This window comes from Charadrius vociferus, unplaced genomic scaffold (genome assembly GCF_000708025.1).
Source record: "Charadrius vociferus isolate BGI_N301 unplaced genomic scaffold, ASM70802v2 scaffold340, whole genome shotgun sequence".
Lineage (NCBI taxonomy): Eukaryota > Metazoa > Chordata > Aves > Charadriiformes > Charadriidae > Charadrius > Charadrius vociferus.
In genome coordinates this window covers 1,990,470-2,011,625 of record NW_009646631.1, presented here as the reverse complement: position 1 = coordinate 2,011,625, position 21,156 = coordinate 1,990,470, and the positions used below count along the sequence as shown (strand labels likewise).

Sequence of the window (21,156 nt, the reverse complement as noted above, 5' to 3'; positions counted from 1 at the left end):
ATGTGTTCTTTTGCAGTTGCTGACTTAGACATAAGATAACAAAAAATGTAACTGCCAGATGAAAATCGAACCAAGAGCATATCCCAAACTAACCTTGGGTAATTGCAATGCTAAAATACACACCCCTTTGTGAAGAATGAGCGTGCTAATCAGGTAACCTCCCTAAATGTTTTACACATGAACTTAGATGCATATGTATAGTTTGGAGCAGTGAATGAATCACCGTTAATAAAACCAACCAGCTGTATTTTATCATTATAAATATTGGGCGGTTGGAAAGGAGAGGTGTGCTGGCTGTTGTTAAACACCCGGCACCCAATTCTGCAGCACTGAAATAAAGACAAATATCTCGACCCGGTGTGTTGACAGGCTCTCACACCCTGGATGAAGAACCCTCATTTAGGGACAACAAAATCATATCTCCAGATGTATATGGGGAAAACAGTATGCTAATTACATGCAACAGCTTCCAGTTGCAGCGAGTGCAGCGCAAAGGGAAAGGCGGCAGCTCTCAATCTCTTCGGCCCACCCTCATTTGTGCTTCCTCGGCGCCCGCGCACCCACCCGCAGCGTGGGGTCGCACTCACGGCCAAGTCACCGAGGTGACGGTGTGCATTTTCGTCACGTTGTTGATTTTGAAAGCAATTAGGGACAAATAACCCCTGCCGGTGTCTTGTCCTCCCTAGCCAGGCTGGCAGCCATAACACCCGCCCCACTCCCCTCACGGGACCCTTCCACCTCCTCCAGCCCAACGCTGGCCGACGGCGGGGCCGAGCTCGGCCCGCGGCCTCTCCTTCCAGCCGCCCCACAGCCCTGCCTTCCCCAGACGCGGCTTAAACCACCCGCCGAAGGGGCGACGCCCGCCCTCGCCATCACCGGGAGGCGCGGGGCTGCCGGCACCGCCGTGGGGTACGGCCTCGCCGTACGGCAGCGCGACAGCGGCGCGCTACGAGCGTGCCGTAAAGCGCGGCGAAGCTCCCCACGCTGGGTGGGCGGCGGGGCTGGCATGGGGAAGCGGCGGGGCGAGCGGGAGCTGCTGCGCAACCTAAGCAAGAAGCAAAAGAAGCACCTGAGGGAGTTCGGGGAGGAGCACCCTTTCTATGACAAGTGAGTCCCGGGCCGGGCCGGGCCGGCTGGCTGGCTTCCAGCGGCCACCTGCCCCAGCAGCCGCCGGGCGCAGCGTGCGGGAGGCCCCGGGCGGGAGCCCCATCCCCTCGGCCGTCTGGGGCTTCCCCGCGGGGCGGGCTAACCCGCGCTGGGTCCGGCAGAAAAGGACCTGGGGGTATTGGTCGACAGCCGGCTGAATATGAGCCAGCAGTGTGCCCAGGTGGCCAAGAAGGCCAACGGCATCCTGGCCTGTATCAGGAATAGCGTGGCCAGCAGGACTGGGAAAGTCATCGTCCCACTGTACTCGGCACTGGTGAGGCCTCACTTCGAACACTGTTCAGTTTTGGGCCCCTCACTACAAGAAAGACATTGAAGTGCTGGAGTGTGTCCTCGTGAGCTTGAAATTTCAAAAGAAGCAGAGAAAGCAGAAAATATGGGCTCGGATTGCTCGCAAGGAATGTCATAAAGTCTTCCTGAGCAGCCTGGTGGCTGCCATGAGGAGTGGAAAAGCGTAGGAGTATGAGGTGGGCTCCCGTTTTGGTGCTAGGTCAGTCCCTTGGCTTGTCAGGGCTCTCTAACTTTGCCACTGCTCGTTGGACTCAAGGGCTGCGAAAGTACAGCACTGACAATCTCAGAACCTTGGCTGCCCTGGCAGGATGCCCGTCTGTCAAAAACGGCACCATACTTTTGGACCCCCATGTAAACTTGTGAGGAATGAGCTCCTTAGTCCAAATGCTGGGTGGTTCGATGCTGCTGTAAAGTCTTAGAAACCTGCGAGGAAGATGCTGTCAGGTCACCTGTTCAGTTTAAGGCTGTGTGCCTTTAGTAGCAGGCAAACAGTGTTCAGGTCTGTCACTTGTGTGTACCCTGGGACCCTCCCGGTGTGTGTTGCTTGGGATGGAAGGCAGAGTCCTGCCCTGCAGGGAGCAGTGTCCTGCGCCTCGCCCTGTGCAGTGGCTCTCAGTCCCACTCAAGGCTCCCCATCTTTTTGAAAGAGTTGAGGTTAGTTTAAGCCCAGCTGGTACAGTGTCTTGTGTTCAGAATTAGAGGTTAATTTATGCTGTAATATGGGTCTTTTTCCCCACTTGACAGATCAATATTTAGTGCTAGAGGTAGGCTCTTGCTCTAGTTAACTTTGTTGTACAAACTACCCTTGTAGTTGGATTCCTCAGATCCCTTTTAAGGTTCCATCTTCTGATTGGGCCAAATTCTGCTTTAAAACATTTCACTTCTTGATCGGTTATAATGCTTAGGCACTTCGGACTTCACATACAGACTATAACATCAACTGAGAGGGTAACCTCTCAGGGTAAATGCTGAGTCTGGTTTTTTTTAGGGAGAATTGTGTGATGCTTTGGTTTTAAGCTTTCTTTTAACTTCTCTAAGACTTGTGTAACTCATTCCTTCTCCTCTTCATCTCTTTGACCTTGTGTATAACATCATTGACAGAGTAACATATTTCAATGCTTTCTTTTCAGGGTTTCTGGAAGACCAGAAGCAACTCAAGTCTGTGAACTGGTAATATATTTTTATTTCTTCCTTACTTTCATTTTTCTGTAGTTCAGTGAAGTGAAACACTTAGCATTTCACGTTACCAAGTTATTCAGGCTGATTAAGTTGTTCCCTTTAGAAAACCTGTGTTTAGGAGAAAAAAAAGAATGTGATTTTTGTGTGTCTCTGGCTTGTTCTGTACTCAAAACTGTAATACCATGAGAGGGCAGAAGCAGCAGGAAATAACATAGGTCTTCTTGGGGTTTTTTTGCATATTACTTAGTCACAGTGAAAAGTAAATCATGCTTTAACTTGTTTTAATAATGTTAATAAACGTAGTGCTACACAAGTTAGGAGATGTTTCGTTCTCTGTTGAACGAAGAAATGTGTTAGTGGTAATTCCTTTTCTTCAGGTTGCCATTGCTTTACTTTTCCTTCAGTCAGGATTTGGTAACCTTATTTTTCATCAGATTAATAAAGGAATTTAAAGTTTCAGTGTGGAAAAATTAATTATTTTTGTTCATTTCTTTCGCTTCATGATTTTTTGCATTAATATCCTATTTACTGATTTTTCTTCTTTGGGCTGAAAGGAGCTAAGAAAGAAGTAAATGGTGTTGTGTTTATACTCCTGGTTTGACTATAATTTTGGCTATAACCTGGCACACTGTCATTGGTTTGTGTGAGCCCAGGACAGAACTGGCTCTGAGTTTGGCTTCCTTGAAGCTTAGAGCTTTACAGCTGAGCAATACCTGATTGACTCCCTGGTGGACTATTGTCAAGTGCCAGCTATTTCACTTACCTTCTTGAAAGCCAGAAGCATTTTCAGTGTGCTCTGTCCCTTGTATTGTGTGCCCTTCTACAATTTTTGCTCTGTGTGTGGTTTTCATCGGAAAATCTAGTGCCAGTTCAGTGAACACCTTGTCTGTGGAGATCAAATGTCCTCACTCAGCTGAGACTGAAAGAACCAGATTTTGTGATGCTCCAAGTCAAATCAGCGCAGACCGAGACACTTCAGCCTAAGTCTACCAAGATGCTTTCAAAATCTAAATGGGATGTGTCCAGCATAACTATTTGCATACAGTGGTGATTTTTGAAAAATTCCCCTGCATCCACATAAGGGTAGGATGGGAGAGGGGAAACATAATATGGGAACTAGAGGTGAGGGTATTTGCCTGCTGCCTAATAGAGTGTTGCTGTTGTCGGTGTTACACTCATATTTTTCCCTTCCAGTCTGAGAATTCTGATAAATCGAGTGCAGAAAGTGATTCGGAGACTGAAGTGGAACAGGTCTCTGTATATCATAAGCTCCTGGCTACCTTGAAGACCTCTCCTGAATCTGAGAGTGAGGAAGAAGATGATGAAAGTGAATCAGAAGAAGATGGGGAAAGCGAGGCAGAAATGGACAGTGAAGGGTCCCAGGAAACCGGAGAGGCAGATGGAGGTGAAGAAGATAAGAATGATGTACCAGAGCAGAAAGAAGGTAGTCTGTCTTTTCCCATGCTGTGGTAAATGTTGATTCAGTTAGGAGGTTTGAATAACCAATGTTTTTAGCCAGGATCCTGGTGTAGACTGGCTTGTTGGCTGGGTGCTCTTCTGGCTTGGAGACTGTGTTGCTCCATTGCCTCTGTGTGGGTGGGAACAGCAGCTGCTGAAGGATTTAGCAGGGGAGAGGGTAGCTGTGCTCGTTTTCCGGCAGACAGCCCGCTGCTGCTTCTTCAGATGTTGTTTGTGCGGCAGCACAGAGGAAATCCACATGGAGCAGCATACCAGGGGTTCTCACCCACTCATGGGAGACGCAAGCTGTTCTGTCACACAGCATCTGGCTTGGCTGCTGCCACCGAGAGGAGGGAAAGTTTTGCCTCATAGCAGAAGAAAGAATATTTAAATTGGAAGGAAACCTCCTCCTTTATGACGAGGCATCCTCATTCATGAAGTCTGCAAAGAAATTCTGGGAGAGAGGAGTCAGCTTCTTCTTATTTTCAGTTATTGGGGGTCTTTGGAAACTAAAACTTATATTCCCCAAATAGGTTATTTCTTTAATTTTCTCTGGGGAAACGTGTTGTGTATTACATAACATTTGGCATGCTAGCCAAATGTCTTCTTTACTGTAACATACAAAACCTGCTTTTATCTTTTCGGATAGAATGTTGGGAGAAAAAAAAATAGGTAACTCAAAGGGAAAAACCTAGCTAGCAGGAGGTGTAGCTACAGACAGTGGCTTTTCCTGTAGAATATAACCCATTTCTCTCTCTAACAATTCACAGCTACAGACACAGCAGAGCAGACGCTTGGTCAGGAGCAGGCTGATGGCGCAGATACCTCTTGTGACCCAAGTCATGAAGTAATTGAGGAGTTTACTGATGTGAAACATGAATCTGAATTTAGCTTGGAAACCAATTTCATGGAAGAGGAGAGTGGAGATTGCAATGCAGATAAGAGAGACAGCAATTCTTCACAAGCCTTTTCAGAAGGTAAAACACAATATGTTTGTGTTTAGTGATCTGCCTCTAGAGGAGTATCTGTAAACATGTAAATTATCAAACACCCTTATGATATGCTATGTAGCTTCTGAGTTCTTCGCTACATTATTCATTGTATTGCCCACATGTGAGCTGGTTACATAAGGGACAAGTAACGCTAATGCAGATGTGTAGCTGGACCACTTGTTTTCTGTGGACTGGGATTTTGCACGTAGTTTCTGTTATGGCCGATAAAGGTTGAAATATCAGGAACGATGAACGTGTGTGGAGGGTGTTGTCTTGTTCTGTTGATTTAATAGTGGTTTAAAAAGCTAGTGCAATATGCAGGGCCCTGCAAGCCTGCACTTGACTGTGGAAGATATTCTTGGCACAGACAGCATAGGAGAGAATCACAAAGCTGACCTGTGAGGGCATCCTTCACAACTCAGTGGAGTTAGAGGTGAGCTTCTGGGAAGCTTGGGGCAGCCACAGTAATTTAGACAAATGCTTAGGGCTCTCTGAATTTTGAAGGTTATGCAGAGGAGTCCAACTGCACCAGGATCAGGAAGGCATGAGGCGTCAGTGGAGCATCTGTGTGCTATCTTTTAAGGGTGTAGCCCAGAATCTCAGCGCCGCAATGCGCTGATGGGTGTAATCTGAGCTCCAGTGTTGGAGACGTCCCACCATGTGTAATACAAATAACTGTGTGCACGGGTGTGTGATCTTTTGGTGATATGCCACACATTGGCACTTGCAGAGCTTCTATTCGTATTTCATGCTCTGTGGTTTTAATATCAGATGGCATAGTTTGAGAGAGAGAAATATGTTTGTAGCATCCCTAGTGATGCTGGCTTGTCATCTTGGAGCAGCAGCTGACATTAGATCTGGGAGGCAGCCTAGTTGATACATGAAATGTGTGGAAGCATCAAAGGGCCATGTGATAGAAAAAACAGCTCGTTCTTGTTACCATGAGAATATTACTTAGGCTGTTGGTGTTGCATTTTAATGAGAACCGTAGCTCTCCAACTGCATGCTAAGTATCGGAACAGCTTTGTTCAACCTATAAATGATGCACTACTTTTCAGTGGGTTCCTATAGCTTGGAAGTCGGTTTATAATCTATGACAGAAAATGAGTCACCTAAGATAGCAGAAAGGGAATGAATTTCTACTCTGGTCCTGGGGTCACTAGAATTCCTGAAAATACTTCCCATTATTCCCTCTGCTTTATCTGACAAATGCTGGAATCGGTAAAACTTAACTGAAGAGAGAACCTGTATTACAGTTAAATGGTATCTTGTTCATTTGTGTTGCTGGGAAGATATTCTTAACAGTGTCATAATTAGCAAATGCCTTGACTTTTCCCTGGATAGCTTGTTTGTGGGCTAGATATCCTTTGGCAAGCAGTAGTGTTGTCTAATTAGTTTTCTTTATGCAGTGAGTGCTGCTGTGCTGCAAGCAGTGTACAGAGCTTGGTTTTCAAAATAAGCTTTGCATGTGACTTGTGCATGCTAGTGTCTTTGAATATAATATGAGTTTACAGTTCCTTGCCTCTTTTTTCCTTTCCAAAAAGAAATGCTGATTAAATAAATCAGGCTTTTCCTCGCTTCAGGCAATCTTTGCCTTCCTTCCCCAAAACCCTCCTATCTTTCTCTGCTTTATCACAAACAGTATTCATATCACTGGCCGAAGATGCAAAGCCCTTGGCAGAACCGATTATAAATTAAGAAGGGCAGTAAGTTCACTTGGGTCTTTACTATTGAGAGCCTGTTTCACCTGTAAGGGATGGATCTGTCAGAGCTTAAGGCAGAAAATTGCCACAGTGTTTTCTACTACATATTGCTTTCCTGTCCAACATTTGTTTTGCGATTGAAAGTTCTAGTACTTCCATAAGAGCTTCTTTTTCTTTTTTTAAAAGCAATCTGTCAAATCTGTTCTCTCTGTTCTTGTAGAGAGAATTTGACATCCTTTCTCTCATCTCCAAGTGCTTTGAAATAACTAGTTTTAACTGTGGTGTTGGCCAGCATGGAAACTGTTCGTCTCATTTGCAAATCCATTCTGAAACTTCATTCCAGTATTAGCTACAATGGTTCTCAAGATATTTTTTTTTGTTGTTGTTATAAATAGATCCATTTAAACAGCACATGGACAAAGAATTTGAAGAAAAAGAAATAGAAAAAATGTCTACACTTCCTAAAACTTCAAGTCAAAGCAAGGTAACAGTGTTCTTTAGCCATCCAGAGTTCCTAAAGATGCCTGGATTAAAATATCTTTTTTTTTTTTAATACAAGTGAAGTACATTCATAATTGTTATTATTAGCTGTTGGCACTGAAATTGTCAAGATTTTGTCACTGTTGTTGCTGAAGTGTTTTCTTCTTCACTTAGTGCTGAGCAGGAGTTGAAATCTAAAGTCTGTTGTTACAGAGGCATGTAGCGACATATCTGAAAAACACAGTTTTAGAGTTTGATCTGTAGTCCCAAAACCATAGGTTTAGTACTCTTGGCACCAGGTAGAAACAGGACTGTTTTCTGAGTGGTAAGAGCACAATGCCAGGGACGTGCTCTGCAACTGAACTTGTGAGATGACCATGTACAGTCTTAAAAGTACTTGTGATGCACTTTGCTTTCATGTTCCTGCTTCGAGATGGCTGTATCTCTGTACACATTTATAAGCTGGTAAAGGGGAATTTAGTACTTATATTGTTAATTCTGGAAATAATAGGTGAATTACAGTACCAGAAAGCCACCTCATTGCTTGAGAGAGAATATTGTTTTTTAAAATACTCATTTTTAGACCAACCTTTGCTTCCTAACTTTTTTTGCATCTGATTTTGTTTTGGAGGGTTGCCTTACATTCTGGTCAGCCATATGCTGGGTGACATACGTTGGAAGATATCCAATGGTTAGTCAGTCAGAGAGAAAGCTGTGATTTTTTTTAAATTTTATTTTATTTTTTTCTTTTTTGGAATATGGTCGCCAAAAATACCAGTGCCACCTCAAGCGATGCATGATATATCTTTGCTTAACTTGGTGTAGCTACTTTATGGAGATAGATAGGGACAACTTGCACGGCAGAAGGTTTAGAGTTTTCCCTTACTACAGTGATAGCTTTTGCCCTCAAAATCAGACGGACTCCAACAAGATTGTATTTAGCAACTGATTCACAACTTCTGGGTTTAGTCCCTAATGGGGTTTTGTTTTCATCTTTAAACAAAGCACGTACCTCAGTGCAGCTGATCTATAAGTATAGTCGGACTCCAGGGTTCTCATCTTGTCCCTGGTTTGTGCCACTGATTTGCCAGATGGGTTAGGCAGAAACGACATCCTTCCTCGGTTTTCTCATCTGTAAAATGAAGGCAGTTAGACACAACACTGCAAAATACATCCAGATCTACTGAGCTCAGGTTTATTGTTATTTACCCTGGTAGACTCTAAGGAGGAGATTGCACATTGAAAAATAGGTTTGAACTTGTATTATGAAAAGAGTTTTCTCAAGTTTCATGAACTTGATTAAACTGCTAGCTGTGGTGATGTGCTTTTAAGTGTCCCAAGTTTGGTACATATGACTCCTCTTTGGTTTGTTTTTTTCAGTGGCCAAGGCTGGGCCAACTAACTTTTTCTTCTGCTTTGGAGAAACATAAAACTTTGAAAGCAGACAAAGAAGTGGATGTGAAACAGCTTTATCTTCACAAGCCTTTAGAATCCACTTGGCCAAAAGTGAATAAACAGTTCCTGTCTTCAGTGAACAAACCAAGCGATCCCACTTTTACCCCATTACAAAGAGAGCTCTTCTGTATCATGAATACATACCGGGACTTGTTCTATCCAGAAAGAAATGCTTTAACAAATGGCGAAGAAATCCGGCATGCTTACTGCTTGCATGCCTTGAACCACATTCTGAAGGCAAATGCCCAGGTGCTCAGCAACAATGCCAAACGAAGAGACCAAAAGCCAGGGACTGACAATGATGACTACAGGGATCAGGGGCTCACTAGACCTAAGGTAAGGGAGTTTCATTAATTTGATTCCCCCATCCCCGCCCTGGTTGTCTTGTCAGGCTATATGAACATCCTGGGATTATATCCAAAAGTATTTCTGTGGCTGCTCTCTCAAGAGACATGTTCCTGGGCCTGTGCCTTTCCACATCACTTTATCGTGCCTGGAAGTCATTTGCTGTGGCCAGGGCAAATACCCTGTGAGAAGATGTGAACATAGGGTTGTTAGCCTGCCTGTTTCTGTGTTGAGCCATGAGTTTCACTTCTCTTTTTTTATCTTTGTCCTCCTATCGCTACAGACTGACATGTTGCCTTTTCCTGCTTCATTTCTAAATCTACCAGTACAGAAAGGTGCCTCCACATCAATCTTCAGTGTTAGTGCAGCTAGTGTGGGCTGTCACCCAGTGTGGGATGTCTCAGATTTTTTTTTTTTCCCCTAAGGCACTTGTAAGGACTTACCTGCATGGAATGATCTTTCTGTAACTGGGAGACGTCTGGGACTCCCAGTCCCATTGTCAAGGCCACCCGTAGTTGGTGGTGCGGGCCTCAAACCAAGGCTCCCTGGATTCACAGCATCCTCTAGTTGATAACCAGGTGAATTTAACTAGGGCTAGCCTGTCACTGGTGGTGCCAACTACCTGTTGAACAATTTCAAAGTTGGGTTTCAGTGTTTGCTGTGCACCTTTGGTTTCTGCGTTGACTCCCCAATTAGATATTATATTTCAGAGTGCTGTACAGAGACTATTGCCACCCATGTTTTGTTCAACATATTCATCAATGATCTGGATGAAGGGATAGAGTGTACCATCAGCAAGTTTGCTGATGACACAAAACTGGGAGGAGTGGCTGACACGCCAGAAGGCTGTGCTGCCTTACAGCGTGACCTCGCCAGGCTGGAGAGTTGGGCAGAAAGAAACCTGATGAAGTTCAACAAGGGTAAGTGTAGGGTACTGCACCTGGGGAGGAATAACCCCATGCACCAGTACAGGTTGGGGGCTGACCTCCTGGAGAGCAGCTCTGTGGAGAGGGACCTGGGAGTCCTGGTGGACAACAGGATGACCATGAGCCAGCAATGTGCCCTGGCGGCCAAGAAGGCGAATGGCATCCTGGGGTGCATCAAGAAGAGTGTGGCCAGCAGGTCGAGGGAGGTCATCCTCCCCCTCTACTCTGCCCTGGTGAGACCGCATCTGGAGTACTGTGTCCAGTTCTGGGCTCCCCAGTTCAAGAAAGACAGGGAACTGCTGGAGAGGGTCCAGCAAAGGGCAACAAAGATGATTAGGGGACTGGAGCACCTTTCTTATGAGGAAAGGCTGAGGGACTTGGGTCTCTTTAGTCTAGAGAAAAGAAGATTGAGGGGGGATCTTATTAATACATACAAATACTTAATGGGAGGATGCCAGGGGGATGGGAGCAGTCTTTTTTCAGTGGCGCCCAGTGATAGGACGAGGGGTAATGGGCATAAACTTGAACATAGGAAGTTCCATCTTAACATGAGAAGGAACTTCTTTACTTTGAGGGTAGTGGAGCACTGGAACAGTTGGACTAGATGATCTCCAAAGGTCCCTTCCAACCCTAACCATTCTGTGAATTCTGTGAATTCTGTGAATCCCAGAGCCAGCCATTGACCCTGTCTATGCACTGTGGGAGCTCTTGCTTGTTTGAGTAGGGAGAACAGGAGAACAGGCTTTGTTTTCAGTTCCCCTGTAATGGTACCATGGGTCTGAGATGGGGAACCAACCTGAGCTACTGGCCTGTACCTGTTCATGAGCACACTGCATCCCAGCACATCCTCCCTCCTTGCTGCATGTCAGAATTGTTTTGTTTGTTGGGATGCCCCAGGGGGGCAGATCTAACTAATAAAAATTATGTAAAATACAGTTAACTGTGAGTGTTCATATTATATGGGTTATTCTGTTGTAACTGTTGATCTACGCAGGTGCTGATGATAGTGCCCTTCAGGGAGTGCGCTTTGCGAATTGTGCATATTTTCATCAGTCTTCTTGAAGTGAACGACAAAAAAAAAATAGATGTAAGTAATAAAAAGCGCTTCAAAGGGGAGTTTGGCTCTGACCCAGAAGAGAAACCCCCCAACCTGAAAAGACCTGAAGATTATGAAGCCGTCTTTGCTGGCAACATTGATGACCACTTCAGAATTGGTAATGACCTACTGAACAGATGATTTTTAGGTTGTAAAGAACTGAGAAGTAACAAGTTCTTCCTAAATGTGTAGGAGCTATCAGGGCTGGAAGTTCTGGTGAGACTGGGCTCTGGAGCATTCATGCTGTTTTTTTACTAGCAACTTGGATTTTTCTGGAAAACTTTCTTGCCTTGTCAGAGCTTAAAAAGGAAGAGAAGATACAAAAGTAATGATTTTCACATCAAGTTCAGAATCACTTAAAATGCAATGATTGCTTTATTGTAGCAGGACTGCCCACACCTCATTTTGAAGAGGGAAAGCCTTGATTATGCAGCAAAGTCTTTCATGTTATTAAAAAAAGCAAACCCAACTTTTGTGTTTAATCAGCCTATTCACAATGTCTCTCATAATCAGTAATGGTTGGAACAAAATCAAAGCTCGGTACTGAGCAAAGCAGTTTTCTACTGTTGCCCATGGTTTTCATGAAAGCAAAGGGGTGGCCAGCAAGTAGGGCTGTTGGACAAGCAGCAAATTTATAATATTGTAATATGACTATTTCATAATATTGTAATCTCATGCTGGTTTAGTAACTCAGTATGCAGAGAATCAGCTGGTGGCTTGGTTCCTGGAGCTGCCATGATGAGTAGGCTGTTTTTCTAACTTAACTTTACAGATCAGAGGCTTTTGAAATTATTGCCCCTTGAAAGACAAATTGGCATCCCAAGAGATGTAATGATACAGTGGAAGATGCAAGCATGTCCCACTCAGTCTTTCTTCCTTCCCCAGTGAATATCTCTCTGGCTGAGAGCCTCTTACTTTCAGTAGCATAATAATTTTCCTTTCAGTCCTCCTCAGTCTGCTTGATCCACTTACTAGGTGTGAAGAAATGCTTAAAGAAACTTTCAGTGCTGTTACTTGCAGAAGCAAATCATAGAAGCAGAATAATTATTCTTTCTTACTGTGCCTCACACCCTGTTACTTCTGCACAAAGATCTAATTTAAAGCACATTTGTTATGCCTTACTAAAACCACCCTTTCGCATTTTTAAACAGAAAAAAAGACTTGATGTTGTTAAACTGTGTATATGCTGTGACAAGTGATATCTGCTTCCTGGAAATTCAATCAATTATGCCTGTCTTTTTCTTTCCATTTTTATCATTGGGTTAAAATAGATAGCAGGAGGGGTCCCTATAGGTATCTGTGTGGAATTCTTGCAAGTGCCTTCAGCTGTGCCCATGATAGCTGGATTCACACAGGGAGGGAGAGAAGCTGAAGAGACACCTTTGTTGGGCAGACTATAGTGGGTGGTTTGAATATGGCCTGGACTACCTTGATTTTTAAGATCAGAAAACTGTGGGTCCTAGCAATATTGCCATGTAGTTACAGCATAGGTAACAAACGCCTTGGATTCCTTCCTTTTTCATTCTTTAACGTGAGAGGTGATGCATAAGCTAGTTTGGCATGTACACCGGGACATGCAGTGTGAGAAGCAATGCCAGGGGAGGTGCAAGGCTGGTTTGCTTTTAGTCATCGTCACACGAAGAACCTTTTCCTTTGTGTTCTAGTAGCAATTCTCATGGCCGTGTGAATAAAGGCAGTTTATAGTCAAGAGGTCCACACTGAATCTTTCATGACGGGTTAAGGTAACAGTTCCTATAGTACCAAATGGCAGAGGCCAAAGTTTAGGATTTAGGGAGAAGGGAATAGTTAATCATTTCTGCCTTTTTTTTTTTTTTTTCCCCTTAAGTTCTTCAGCCCTTTCATCCCCCTTTTTAGCAGAAAATCACAAAAATGTGTTTCAGTTAAAAAATGTCTAAGCTATGAAAAATCTGGAAAAAAGTACCACTGAAGGAGTTTGGTGAACTTCATGAAAATCTGCCAAATCCTTGTCAAATGGGGATGGGTAAGCACTTTTCAGGGAAAGAAGAGTTTCAGACAGATTGGTTTTGTCCAGCTATAATCGTTAGTATGCATTAAGGGAGAGGAAATATAGGGAGTTACTATTACAGAGCTTGTTGGAAGAATATGGCTGATAATTGACCTTAACTAAGAAAATGCTGTTGGTTGTTGTTGGACAGGGGTTGCGATTCTTCAGAAGAGTATGAGACTATATGCACCATTTTATTCGTCGGATATCATCATTGCCTCTCCCCTGGGTATGAGGACTATTATTGGCGCGGAGGGGGAGAAGAAGAGAGATTTTGATTTTCTGTCATCAATAGAAGTTCTCATAATTGATCAAGCAGATATTTACCTGATGCAGAATTGGGAACATGTTCTGGTGCGTTTTCTGTATGTATTCATTTTTGAGTTGTACTGTGTCTCGTTAGTCTGATAAACTTAGTTTTGGCAGTGAACGGTATTGCTATTTTTTTACTTACTCGATTCCAGACATGTATGCTTGTTCCTTTTCCTCCTTCCATCCTGGTATTTTCTTTATACTAAGAATAATCTTTCTACAGATTTTGGGTAGTATTCAGCACCTGTTCTCTATAAATCTTAGTATTTGGTGCTTTAGTGGCATATTTCATCAGAGATTTTTTTGACAGTTTTAATTATCTTACAGGATGAGATAATGATGATTCCTTTAATCACATCTGGGAGAAAATATGCCAGCTGTCTGACTGCCCAGTGTCTCAGATTGCAGCCGTATGAGGAATCCATACAGCCTAATTCAGGTTCCTCCAGAAAGCAATAGGAGCTGGTGCTTGTTTCCAGTGACTGTAGAGATACTGAGCATTAGTCATGTCCAAAGTTAAACAGTATGAAGATTTTCCTGTACATGTAGTGAAAATACTGTTCTGGGGTTGTGGCTACTATGCAGTAGTACCCATGCTTTTTGGCTTTTGGTTAATAAAAATTTTCAAGGTTGAAAAGTTGAGGGTTTTTTTCCACATAGAAACATCTTTGAGGTACCTGGGCTGTGTGTGTTGACAGCATGATGTTATTGTACATTTTGAATGAGCCCAGAAGGTGTCTTGTGTCCTGGGCAGTCCCAGGAAAGGCACATCAGCCTACACGATATCCAAGGAATTGGTCCTGGAGCCTGTTTCCTGTTTTTTCCTTTGGGTGCGACTGCCTGCCATGTAGCAGCAGCGATGCCCGTCCTAGGCATCATTCAGTAAGGCCAGAATAAGGTGAATTTCTTCACTGACACCCAAACTCCCTGAATGGATGGAAACTGTACTTGAGCTTCTTTCAGCTCAGAAACCTTGGGCCCATTGACTTTAATACGAACAAATCCATTATACTTGCCCCATGGGAGAAGATTGGAAGCAGAGGGTACTGATATTAAACAGATGGTAACTTTCAGTTCTGTGGCAGGAAATCAAGGAGATCAGTCTTGATGTGGTCAGTAAATTCCAGACAGTCATGTCGTAGGAGATCGCTACTGTTTTATATTCTGTGCTGTCTTGCTCGTCCCTGTTCCCTTTCTTACTGCAGTTAAGGCTTTTGCAGTCTGGGTGCAGGAATACCAGTCTGTAGCGATGTGTTTCCATCTCTCTGTGTAGCATCTGATGAAGCACATTAACCTGCTGCCTCTGGATCCCCACGGGGTGGACTTTTCCCGAGTGCGAATGCTGAATCTCAACAACTGGTCCAAGTACTACCGCCAGACGCTGCTGTTCAGCGCTCTTCAGGATCCCCAGATTAACTCCATCTTCAACAAACACTGCTTCAATTACATGGGGCGGGTGAGTTCACAGATGAGCTGAAAGCCTTCTTTTAAATGCTGGCGTAAGGGAGGGGGAGAGGAGCAGAAAACCCAACACATGGAAAAATTCCATAACTCAGTTGTAGAAAGACTGTGCCAGTGGTTTCCAGTACCCAATTATTTCAGTCTGAATGTCCATGATGCTGCATGACAATTTCTAATGCTGTGCCAAAGCCACGAAGAACTACTCTTCTTGCAGCAGTATTAATTTGTTCCTTTTCTTTCATGGGTAGCTGTCTCATGTCAGAAATCAGATTTTGATTTTTCTTAATTTGACACACATAAGTTGTCATCTTTTATTTATTTTGTTGTTAAATGGTTTGCCTGCTTCCTTTTTTTTTCCCCTCCTACTGTATAAGAAGCACAAACTGCTATTACTTTGAAAACAGGAAAAGTTTAAACCTTAGTTGTCCCTCTCAAATATATGGAAGTCAGAGCATAAGCAGTGGTCATGTATATTTAACAGATCTGGTGTGCGTATGTGGTTTTGTATTGGAGCTTTCTTAAAAACAGCCTTGTGTGTTGCTTGCAGATGTGAGTTGCAAGCAGAAAGCTGGCTGGAGGGTGGCTGCCTTTGAAATGCCGCTTCCCTCAATGTCCTACTTTCTTCTCGCAGGTGGCTGTCCGTAACGTACCGCTCAATGGCTCCATTAGCCACGTTGTGGTCCAGCTTCCTCATGTTTTTCGGAGGCTAGAAGTTGAAAACTTAACTTCTGTAATAGAGACAAGGTACTCTGTGTTCCAGACTACTTTGCTATGCCTAATGACTGAAATGTCAGATTTAGTTGAGCATGCTGTTTCCTGCAGAACACAATGTGATTTCACCACAGAAGTATGCCTTCATTAGTCTTCAGATGCAGGCTAGGCTCTCTGCAGGTAGAAGGGAATACCAAACTTCTCCTTCCCAAAGACACTGGAGAATAAAGTCTGGGAAAGGAATACCAGTCTCTGCCATAACTGTGTGGCACTGATAAACCTTTTGCCTTTTATCTTCTGCATGTGTAGAAATCCTATGATGTTAAAGAAGGCAAAAGGTAGTCAAAATCTTCTGTAATCTGTTGTCTGATGATATTCCTATTTGAGGTCATATCAGTATTGGAAAGCTAAGTGTTAACTCTGGTTAAAACATATTTGCTTTCTGAACTCAGGTTTCAATTTTTCATCAACAAAGTTTTGCCTGAGTACCGCGATGCCATCATGTCACACACGCTCATTTATGTTCCATCATATTTTGACTACGTTCGTCTTCGAAATTACTTCAAGAAAGAGGATCTGAATTTTACTCACATCTGTGAACAGGAAAAGTTTAAACCTTAGTTGTCCCTCTCAAATATATGGAAGTCAGAGCATAAGCAGTGGTCATGTATATTTAACAGATCTGGTGTGCGTATGTGGTTTTGTATTGGAGCTTTCTTAAAAACAGCCTTGTGTGTTGCTTGCAGATGTGAGTTGCAAGCAGAAAGCTGGCTGGAGGGTGGCTGCCTTTGAAATGCCGCTTCCCTCAATGTCCTACTTTCTTCTCGCAGGTGGCTGTCCGTAACGTACCGCTCAATGGCTCCATTAGCCACGTTGTGGTCCAGCTTCCTCATGTTTTTCGGAGGCTAGAAGCTGAAAACTTAACTTCTGTAATAGAGACAAGGTACTCTGTGTTCCAGACTATTTTGCTATGCCTAATGACTGAAATGTCAGATTTAGTTGAGCATGCTGTTTCCTGCAGAACACAATGTGATTTCACCACAGAAGTATGCCTTCATTAGTCTTCAGATGCAGGCTAGGCTCTGTGCAGGTAGAAGGGAATACCAAACTTCTCCTTCCCAAAGACACTGGAGAATAAAGTCTGGGAAAGGAATACCAGTCTCTCTGTGTGGCGCTGATAAACCTTTGCCTTTTATCTTCTGCATGTGTAGAAATCCTATGATGTTAAAGAAGGCAAAAGGTAGTCAAAATCTTCTGTAATCTGTTGTCTGATGATATTCCTATTTGAGGTCATATCAGTATTGGAAAGCTAAGTGTTAACTCTGGTTAAAACATATTTGCTTTCTGAACTCAGGTTTCAATTTTTCATCAACAAAGTTTTGCCTGAGTACCGCGATGCCATCATGTCACACACGCTCATTTATGTTCCATCATATTTTGACTACGTTCGTCTTCGAAATTACTTCAAGAAAGAGGATCTGAATTTTACTCACATCTGTGAGTACACTAAAAAGGCTGGCGTCTGCAGAGCAAGGCGGTTCTTTCTCAAGGGAGAGAAGCAGTTTCTGTTGTTCACTGAGCGCTTCCACTTTTACAAAAGGTGAATTGTGGACTGAGTTTTCCTCTGAGTTGCATGTGTGCTGTTTTGGAAGTAGAGTCTGACCTTAATCAAAGATGGGCTATATTGCTTTTTGAATCTGTTGGATCTCTCTGAGGACTTCTTTGACTGAAGTAAGAGCTTTTCAGTTTACTTGAAAATTTTTGCATGTTGTCGGCAGTCCCTTGCAGAGGCTCTAATACTTTGGTATGCGCAGGGCTTTATTCAGGAAGGTGAGTGCTGCCAAGTTCCACTGACATCAGGACAGGATGATATAGCCTGCAGAATGGGTTTCATTGTGCCTTTTATTTGCATTCGTCTGTGCCACAATAATTACATAAAATTCTGGAAAAGGATATGTAATTGGTTCAATAATGTGATACGGCAAGCTGAGGCCACCTGGAAAATTTGCTATGTCCTGACTGGAGCTGTTTAGAAGTTCCTAATGGAACAGTTTTTCTTATTAGCAGAAGATGTTTTGGCAGTATGAAAAGTTGCATGAGGGTCATGTCTGATCAGGCTTCACTGTCTTAAAATCTAAGCCAAAGAGGCTGAATATTGCAGAAATTGGTGGTGGTCTGTACTTTAGAGGAAGTCACAGTGCCTGGCAGTGTTAGACACCCCCCACCCCTCAACTCCATACCTGTGTTTAGTCTTCAGTCCATCACACAGGGTTTGTAGAGTTGAGCTACAATTGACATGCATTGAAGATGATGGAAGTTGGAAAAACTGAGATAGGATTGATGTTTTAACACGCACATTTTTGTAAAAATTGGCAACAAAGTTACTTTTTTTTTTGTTTTTTTTCCCTACTACAGGTATATGATAAAAGGCATTAGGAACCTCATTTTCTATGAGTTACCAACCTACTCCCACTTCTACAGTGAGATTTGTAATATGATGAAGGCCACAGACAATGGAGTGGATGCTACTTGGACCTGTACAGTGCTCTACTCCAAGTATGATGCTCAGAAATTGGCTGCAGTGGTTGGCATAGATCGCGCAGCTCAAATGCTACAGTCCAAGAAAGATGTGCACCTCTTTGTTACAGGAGAAAATGAATAAGTGATATTGCAGACTAAACGATTGGATGGACCTGGATTTTACTCCTCATGCACTTTTTGATGTTGCTTTTTAAAAAAGTATTAAACTTTTTACTCCCTTTTACTATTCTGTTGAAATTGTTCATATATTATTAATTTTTATATTTCAGTACTCTGTCTGACAAGAAACGGAGAATGTCCTTCAAGAAAGCAGGGCTTGGGTGTTTCTTCTTAGAGAAACAAAATCAATCCAGAACTGTTACTTGTATATTGAAAAACTCACTGGTCTGTAAAGACTGATGCTGTGATAAATAACTTTTTATTGGATTGCTTCACTACATTTTCAGGTGTAGCAAACTCACCTTTTATCAAAGGCAACTTCTTCCTTTAATCCAGGGGAAGAAAATGTGCCCAAGTATTAAAGTGATCACTGTTCTGTAAGCCTGTGTAAGGGAGGTGCAGGCGAAGGCTCTTCAATACAAGGATATTGCTGAATGAAAGTTGAACTTGCTTCAACTTGAGTGTTGTGAGAATGAGAATCAATGAGCGTGCTTGGGTAGGAGCTCTGGGTTTGGGTTTTTTTGCCCCTGAGTGACATAAATATCTCTGCCTCTTATTTACAGCAGCCCTTCTGGCTGGTTGCTTTTACCAGGGATAAGGTTTTTTCCAAAGGAAGACAGAGTTGAACTTGGTGGGCAGCAGAGCCCAGGCCTGCCTACCCCCCATGATCACCGTAGCAGCATTGCGGAGCACAAAAACAAGTACAGTTGCAAATACCTGTGGTCTCATATCTCGCCCCTTGGGTGGGGTTTTGTTTGGTTGCTTTTTTTTCCTTTCCTCTTAATAGCTGCTTACGCACAGCATGGAATTGTCGTGGTCCTGCCTCTTCTTCCTTTTCTTCTCCTTTCGGGAAGCTAAGCATAATTTAATAGGAACTAAAAGTAGAAAAGTTAGTTTTTGCAAGCATGTGCTAGGGGTGGAGGAAGGCTGTTCTATGGGGGGGGCAGGTGAGTCCTGCGTGAGCCCAAATGCAGGAGGGAAACATCCATCCTGTTGATAAGCTTTGAGGGAATTCTTGTCTGGGAGGCTTAAGTAAATACACTGAAGTGAAATAAACTTGAGTGAATGCACAGGCACATAATTTTAGTCCCCTTTTTTATCATATTATTCATTCCTGTATTTCTTGGGTAGCACTTAAAGTCCCAAAATCATTTTAGTAGACACAAATCCATGCAGTTTCTTGCTTTGCATTTTAAGTAATGATTTCTGTTAATTTTATGTGCCTCTGCCATAGCACGCAAGAATTCAGAGCCAGCCACAGCAAAGTTCTTCCTGGGAACATCTGTCCCCTGTACAGCAGAGGCAACAGTAGCGGCCAACAAGGATTTTTCTTGTGCGGCCGGGGCTCGATGTGGGAGAATTGTGGCTGTGCGTATGAAAACAAGCACACAAAATAGGATTAAGGAATTTTCCTTCTACACCGGGTGTACTTAGCAGAGATGAATAGCTGACCTCTGAGGAAGCTAAAGTGGGATAGCTACTTAGGGAGATAATATGGTGCAGTGCAGCTACTGTTTAAAGAAGCAGCAAGAGTTTTGTGCCAGAGCCTTAACTATGCAAGGATTTTTCTGCCCCATCACTGAAATTAATAGTAAAGTGCCTTGATGGGGGTAGGGCCAAATTGTAGTCTGAGACCCTCACGCTTTTTATATCAACAGCCTGCGTTTGTTCCGAAGACAAGCATACTTTGAAATTTGAAATGTATGTGCCAGTGTTACATTTTTAATATTGATTACTAATTATAACTTGCTGATTCCCCAAGCAACGTGTAAATGCCTCTTTGCTGCCTCCAGTTAGTGCGCTGAGATGCAGGCGCAAAGTTGATGCGTGATTGCCCTTAGAGAGCTCATGCATGAGATTTTTCTGCCCTGGCAAAATCTTACTTGCTGTAGTCAGGAGCCTCATAAGCCAGCGCTAGAAATCCTACCCAGGGTGTCGCTAGCGGATTGGACAGGTTTGGTGATACAGGGAGCCCGTCTCTCGCTGTACTGATATAAAGGAGTTTTTGTTCCCAGGTGCTTCCTCCTACCTCTGTGGTGGGATGTCCCACGTCTCGGGTGTTTCCCCACTTGATAGTGGAATTGCAGTGAAATGGTGAGAGGAAGTGGTCATTTAAATCTTCTCCTTTGCCCCCTTTTTATCTTATTTTCAACAATGCCCTGGTGCAGTTCAGAGCCCTACAAAGTGGTTTGTCCAAGAGTGGCTCCAAAGACAGTGAGTCTGGGAGATGGTGAGTGCTGAGGTCAGAGTTTGGCCCATCCTGGATGCACATTCACAGATGCCACTGCTTCACATGCTGAGGCAACTGCTGGCTCCAAATGAGTTACTTAAAGGCCTGTCCTATAATCCATTTTTCTGACAATAATGTGGCTTTCAGTGAGGTGGCTCAATCTAATGCATTCTTGTGGATACTCCTAGTCAATTTTAGAAATGGAATATGTACACCTGGGGTTTGTTGTTTTGTTTTGTTTTTAAATTGTTCAACACTGAATTCTAACACAAATGGAATAAGAAAAGACATTAGCAAATACAATATTTTACCTTTTTTTTTTACTTGACAGCATGCAATCATGGCATGGCAATGATGATGATGCACCAATGATGAGTAGCTACTCGTCTTAAGGAAACAAATTTGAAACAAAACCCTGTTCATTTTGATGTCAGTACCATACCTTTAAGGGGGTGATGATGTTTCTTAAAACTCCTTTTTTGTCGATGTTTCAAGAGGGTCTCTGAGTACTGAAAAGTAATCCTGTATTCTTTTTCTTTGTGAAAGGCATTGTAACGCGGTGAGAGAGCTGTCTGCCTGGCATCAGGCAGGTGGCTTTCCAGCCACCGGCTGCTAACGTGCCGTAGT

General features: G+C 43.3%; 1 protein-coding gene across 3 annotated transcripts; it reads left to right on the top strand.

Moving 5' to 3' along the window:
* The first annotated feature begins 1,006 nt into the window (after positions 1-1,006).
* Positions 1,007-18,541, top strand: DIEXF (digestive organ expansion factor homolog (zebrafish)). 3 transcript variants are annotated; one of them, XM_009888423.1, is made up of 13 exons: positions 1,007-1,107; positions 2,586-2,625; positions 3,829-4,078; positions 4,318-4,326; positions 4,863-5,069; positions 7,183-7,271; positions 8,648-9,058; positions 10,988-11,207; positions 13,267-13,469; positions 14,701-14,883; positions 16,430-16,542; positions 16,954-17,199; positions 18,015-18,541. In XM_009888423.1, exons 1-13 carry the CDS (start codon positions 1,007-1,009, stop codon positions 18,259-18,261), a joined length of 2,319 nt encoding a protein of 772 aa, XP_009886725.1. In that variant the 3' UTR covers positions 18,262-18,541. The 3 variants fall into 3 exon arrangements, with proteins under 3 accessions (XP_009886725.1, XP_009886741.1, XP_009886733.1); XM_009888439.1 differs by lacking the exon at positions 4,318-4,326 and having other exon boundaries at positions 4,878-5,069; XM_009888431.1 differs by lacking the exon at positions 4,318-4,326.
* Positions 18,542-21,156: the final 2,615 nt, after the last annotated feature.